The following is a 6,574-nucleotide window of genomic DNA, read 5'->3' as shown; positions in this document are numbered from 1 at the left end:
TCACAAATCTCACAAAAATGTGCCTTGCTCTGATACCACTTTGTTGGGGTGAGAAGGTTATGACCAAGAGCAAGCTAGCTTGAAGTGTTAGCAACAAGCAAGCTTTTGGTGATGCTCTTGGGAATGGTTGTGTGTGAGTTGTGTTTTTAGGTTTTGGTTATGGTGTTTTCTGGTTTTTAGGGTTCCTAAAGTGTTCTAAGGTGTTGAAGAAGAGATAAGAAGAAGAGGAACACGTTGGCTTTTGAAAAATAAGGCTTAGATGTGTAGCCATTTCATTCATTTTACAATATACGCTTGAAATTACAACTAGTTCACACATGCCAAGCATGTGAGCTTACAAAATGAGTAAAGTATTTGAAATTTAAAAAGTAAAATGGTCAACACCTAACTTTTCATACACAAAAGAGTCAAAAACCAGCTGCAACATGTCTATTCCAAATATAGTAAAAAGTGGCACATGGTTTGAACTAAGTTCCTATTGTTTAACTAGTTTGGGTAAACAACCAAACTAGCTTCACCTACTTAGTTCCCCTTTGTATCTGCTTATGAAACTTGGTTTGAAGCATCCTTGGTCATCAATAAATATTGTTCCAAGAGCTAGGAAAGTTCTGGAACCGGATTATGGGCCAAACAGCTCCAAAACTGGCCCATACTCTGCATACTGGGCCCATCAGATACACCAATCTGTTTGGAATAGAAAATGGACTTTCCCATGTCATTTTGACCTGAAATTTAAACCATAGTCTTCTATATATGTCTGTAGACATTCCTCAAAATGTCAGCCCAAAAATCCATTTGCAACCTGAGATATAAGATAAATAGTGGAACTATGTTGCTGGAAATTATGAATCCAGCACCATAGGCATTTCAAGCATAACATTCCTACTCTTTTGTGCATAATCTTGCCTATAATTTTGCATACATAACTTAGGCACAAAACATTATCAAAATATACCTTGCATCAATTAAAAACATACAAAGAAATATAAACTCATAAAAGGAAAGGATTTGATACCAAGGTGTGCATGCTAGCCGGTGACATGCACCATCAAGTGGCAAAATTGCCACACTTCAACACTAGTTCCATTGTCTGTCTTCCATGAATGTGACATCTCTACTTATAAGAATTTTTCCATTTTGTGGTTGGAAAATTTTGTAAGCCTTGGATGCTTTACTATATCCAATAAAGACTCCCGGTTCTGTCTTTTTATCGAGTTTATCTCTTTTCACCTGTGGCACATGAGCAAAACAAAGACAACCAAAAGTTCTTAAATATTGCAGGTCTGGTTTGCAACCAAACAAAGCTTCAAATGGAGTTCTTTTTTGTAGAACTCTAGTTAGCAATCGATTTAGCAGATAAGCTGTAGTATTTGCAGCCTCTACCCACAGGTTCTTTGGCAGTTCCTTTTCATGCAACAAACACCTTGCCATTTCCATAATACTTCTATTTTTTCTTTCACTTACACCATTATGCTGCGGAGTATATGGTGCTGTAAACTGGTGCTCAATGCCGACTTCATCACAGATATTTTTGAAACTATCACAAGTGTATTCCTTTCATTGTCTGATCTGATTGTTTGCAACCTGTAACCACTTTGATTCTCCACCCAAGTTTTATATTTCCAAAAAAACATTAGCAGCTTTGGATTTAAATTTAAGAAAATAAATCCAACAAAATCTGGTATAATCATCAATAAATACAATATAATATTTACTGCCATTTAAGGAAGATGTTTTTAGAGGTCCTCCAACATCTGTATGTACCAGTTGAAGTTTGCGTGTCGCTCTCCATGTAGTTTGAGGAAAGGACCTTCTAACTTGCTTTCCATATTGACAAGCCACACAATCAGAAAGTTTGTCTTCCAGTAATGGTACTCCTTTTACCATATTGTGATTCTGCATGTATAGAAGTCCAGCATGGTGGAAATGCCCGAGCCTTCTGTGCCACACTTCCACATTGTTTGCACTGCTTGAAAAGGCTATCTGCTCACCCTCCATCAGATTTAGAGCAAAGCTTTTTACTCTCATTTTCACCCTGAAAGCATCTCTTCCTTTTACATCTCTAATCCTGCAACATTTGTCTTCAAATATAACTTTGGAGCCCTTTTCAATCAGTTGTCTAACACTAAGCAGGTTTGGGTCAATGTCATGCACATATAAAACATTAGTAATATACTTCAAACCTAATAAGCTTTCTAGAGCCACAGTGCCTTTGCCTTTGACTGAGATATATTCTCCATTTCCAATTTTTACTTTGGAAATTTTAGTTTTGTCAAGTTCCTTGAAAATCTCTATATCATTAGTCATGTGATGTGTGCAACCACTATCAATCAGCCAAGAATCATTAGAGCTATTGCTGGCTGCAAAACTAGTTGCAACAAATAGCTACTCCTCTTAATCATTAGAGCTCAACAACAATATTTGCTTTTCCTTCATGTTGTTGTGACTTACAGATTCTCTCCATGTGCCCAATCTGACCACATTTCCTGCACTTGACATCTGGTCTCCACCAACACGTCCTTTGTGGATGGTTAGTCTTTTTACAGTATGGGCAAGGTGGATATGTTACCTCATCCTTTTTGTCATTGTTTTCAGTTTTCTTACTGTTCTTCTTCTTGTTGTCCTTCTTGTCTTTGCCTCCTATTGAATTTTATGCCTTTGCTTGAAAAGCATCCTCTACAGATTCTTCTTTTCTCATCATTCTCCTTCGCTTTTGGGCCTGTAAAGCATTTACTAATTCTGCCAAAGATATACTTGACAAATCCTTAGATTCTTCTAGTGAAGAAATTTTAGACTCATACTTTTCAGGCAAAGTCATAAGAATTTTTTGTACAATTCGCTCATCAGAAAAATCCTTACCCAGCAACTTGTCAAAATAGTCTTTTATGGTTTCTGTCTCCTTCATTTTTAGCATTTCAAACTCCCTGATCAAGTTAAGCACCTGCATGTTTTTTATTCTTTCGTTGCCTTGGTAATCATTCTTGAGATAATCCCAAATAGCCTTTGCTAACTGTAGATTCATAATTCTTGTAAATATGGTGCTTGAAACAGCAAAGAATAGACATGCTTTAGCTTTCGACTTCTTTGTCTTCCTCTCTTTGTGAGCCTTCATTTGTGTCATTGTTGGATTTGCTGGCAATGGTGGAACATCATAATCCTCTTCTACAGCCTCCCACAGATCTAATGCCTCAAGATGAACTATCATTTTAATAGCCCAAGCTTGATAGTTATCACCATCAAAAACTGGTGGAACAACATGAGAGAATGTTGTTTCAACTTCCATTTTTGAAGGTTTTTGTGTTTCTGGTCTTTTAAGTTCTGGCTTTGGGTTTTTGTGTTTCTGGGTTTGTGTTTTGATTCACTCAGCTCACAGATCTATCAAGAAGATGGCTCAGCTCACAGATCCCTCAAGAAAAAAGCTCTTATACTAATTTCTTTTTATAAGACACCAGAAAATTGAAGAGCAGAATATATTTTTTTTATTTGCTGCATTGCTCTTTATATAGAGCTAACATTTAACAGAAAAACAAAAATATTTCCTAAACACAAGGCATGACTAACAGCTTTCTAATTTCCAGCCACAAAGAAACCAACATAACAAATATCCTAAAGACTTGGTCAGCTAACAGCATAACAAATATTCTAGTGACTTGGTCAGCTAACAGCAACTCCATATGCAGCAAGTTAGGCACTATTGTAACAAACTCAACAATGTACATAAGAAAACAAGAGACCCCAATCCCTACGACAGTTATTTCTGCAACTTCCCTCCATTTCATGAAAAGGATATTGGAAAGAACTCCCTTAACACTCAGGCTTAAAGCAGCCTGAAAAGCCATTTTAGCTATTTTTTTTTCTAGTATGCTCCATGTTTATGCCATAGTACTTAGCTGTCAACCAAGTTTCATGAAAAACCCAGTCAGCAATTTCTTTGAACTTTTTAGGATCTACAACACCACCCTCTATATTACTTTGATCAGGCCTGCTATATTATGTTTTGTATCTATGTAAATCTAATTATCAATTTCCAATTCTTTATTAAGGATGCAATCCTTAATAATTAACTGTATGAAAAATAAGGATTCTACTACATAATAATTCTTATTTTTATAAACACATAAACAGTAAAACACATAAAACAATATTATATACAAACACACACACATATATATATATATAGAAATTAAAAGATAATAGAAAGACCAATAAAAATGGGGACAAGAATTTAATTCTCTAGCCGTAGGACAACAGTTTCCGCCCCACATTGGTGTTAAGCAGGTTTTTTTAAATGGCGAATGTTTTTCAGGTGACAATGACTTTTTTATGAGAATTGCAGCATTTTAAATCCTCAAAAACAGCACGATGAATTTTGTGCACACTCTGTCTTTGTGCAAATAAATAAAAATCAATTATTTTTCCTATCAAAAATCACTTATTTTTCCTATAAATCTGTCTATATATTTTTTAATTGTAAAAAATCAGTCATATAAATAGATAAGGTTTGCACCTATTGATGAAGAAGTACAACACTTCAAGTTCCAAATGTAAAGAACCTTTTCAGCCTAAAGTTGTCTTCTTCCATAGAAAGATTGCATTCCAATTTAAATCCAATTAATTGGTAACCAAATAATTAATTAAACATTAAAAATTCTATTCATATAAAATTCCAACATTAACAAATTCAAGTAACATTCTCATGATCATTATTAAATTTCTTGTATGCAGGAACTTCCTTTGGGAGCTTGAAACCCTCTTTGACAAATATTCAAAGTAAGACAAAATTAACTAAACATAAAAATTTCTATTCACATAAAATTCCAACATTTGCAAATTCAAGTGACTTTATCATGAGCATTATTAAATTTCCTGTATGCAAGAACTTCCTTTTGGAGCTTGAAACCCTGATTGACAAATATTCAAAGTATGACAAAAGCACCAAAGAGAATATGAAAATTCTCAAGAGAATTTATGCCGAGTATCCTTAGGAACACAAGAAAAAGAAGAAGTCAGAAAGTGGTTAAACAATGTTCAATCCGTCAACAGTGAAATACAAAGTATTGAGAAAGAACTTGGAAGAAAGAAGTATCTATCATGTGAAGATCTTGGAAAACTGGTTGACAAAAAGACCGTAGAAGCTCAGGAATCCTGCAGAAAGGTAGTTACCACAGAGGGATCTTCGATAAAAAGAATTTTAAGTACATCATCCTTGGTGGTGGTGTTGCAGCTGGATATGCAGCAAAGGAGTTTACCAGACAAGGGCTCCAGCCAGGGGAGCTAGCAATTATTTCCAAAGAAGCTGTAGCACCTTATGAACGTCCTGCACTTAGTAAGTCATATTTATTCCCACATGAACCTGCAAGACTTCCAAGTTTCCATGTCTGTGTTGGAAATGGAGAAGAGAGACTGCTTCCGGAGAGGTACGAGGAAAAAGGGATTGAATTGATCCTTGGAACAGAAATAGTAAAAGCAGATCTTGCATCAAAGACTCTCATCAGTGCATCTGGAAAAATCTATGCATATCAAACTTTGAGCATTGCAACTGGTTCCACAGCAGTTAAGTTGACAGATTTTGTTATTCAAGGAGCGGATGCCAAAAATATCTTTTACTTGAGAGAAATAAGACATGCTGATAAGCTTGTAGAAACAATGAAAATAAAGCAGAAAGGAAAAGTAGTAGTGCTTGGAGGTGGATACATTGGTCTTGAAGTTGGAGCAGCTATGAGAATCAACGAGTTCAATGTTAGCATGGTCTACCCTGAACCTTGGTGCATGGCTCGGCTTTTCTCTCCAGCCATTGCTTCTTTCTATGAGCGCTGCTATGATAAAAAAGGAGTTAAACTTATCAAAGGTACAGTTGCAGTTGGATTCAAAGCTGACTCGAATGGACAGGTAAAGGCGGTGAAACTGAAGAATGGTGAGGTGCTGCAAGCTGACATTGTTGTTGTTGGTGTTGGGAGATGGCCGCTAACTGCATTATTCAAAGGACAGGTTGAGGAGGAAAACAGTGGCATCAAAACTGATGGTTTCTCCAGAACAAGCGTCCAAGAAGTTTATGCTGTTGGAGATGTAGCTACATTCCCTATGGAGACAATGTTGGAGAATCAGTGCTATTTCAGGATATTCAAAATAATTCCACCACCAGGCCTTCATCTACAAAACCCAAGTTTGGAACATATTGGAATCACAATGGAAAGGTGGTTGGAGATTTCTTGGAAGGAGGGACTGCTGAAGAAAACAAGGGAATTGCCAAAATTGTTAGGCACCAACCTGAAGCTGAGAAAGATCAACTTGAAGAAACTGGGATGCTACTTGCTGGTTTGTATGGCTCAGGTGGGCCTTTATGAAATATACTTTGAGAGAAGTAGTAAATGATTAATGTTTACTCTGTTTTTAAGAATTGCTAATGCTTCTTTAATGCATTTATGAAAGTAGCAATGTTATACTTTTATAGTCTATGAACGCAAATGCTGAAATGTTAAATAAAATACAATTATTTTCTTTCTTTCAAGTGCTACCCTTTTTTTCACCTGTATCACAAGAAAAAGTGCTACTTTTTAACGGACAGTTATGCGGA

General features: G+C 36.0%; 1 protein-coding gene and 1 pseudogene across 1 annotated transcript; one reads left to right on the top strand and one right to left on the bottom strand.

The window, feature by feature from the left end:
- Positions 1 to 2,650: 2,650 nt before the first annotated feature.
- LOC107430027 (uncharacterized) lies at positions 2,651 to 3,283 on the bottom strand. Its single transcript, XM_016040811.2, has one exon. The coding sequence runs from the start codon at positions 3,281 to 3,283 to the stop codon at positions 2,651 to 2,653; it is 633 nt and encodes a 210-aa protein (XP_015896297.2).
- Positions 3,284 to 4,288: 1,005 nt separating this feature from the next.
- LOC107430017 (monodehydroascorbate reductase 1, peroxisomal-like) lies at positions 4,289 to 6,344 on the top strand (annotated as a pseudogene).
- Positions 6,345 to 6,574: the final 230 nt, after the last annotated feature.

The sequence above is a fragment of the Ziziphus jujuba genome, chromosome 1 (assembly GCF_031755915.1).
Source record: "Ziziphus jujuba cultivar Dongzao chromosome 1, ASM3175591v1".
Lineage (NCBI taxonomy): Eukaryota > Viridiplantae > Streptophyta > Magnoliopsida > Rosales > Rhamnaceae > Ziziphus > Ziziphus jujuba.
Note: the sequence above shows the minus strand (reverse complement) of the source record. Positions and strands in the feature narration are given on the sequence as shown.

Excerpts from the sequence above, each read along its gene's own strand:
- LOC107430027 (XM_016040811.2), bottom strand. The coding sequence starts at position 3,283 with ATGGAAGTTGAAACAACATTCTCTCATGTTGTTCCACCAGTTTTTGAT.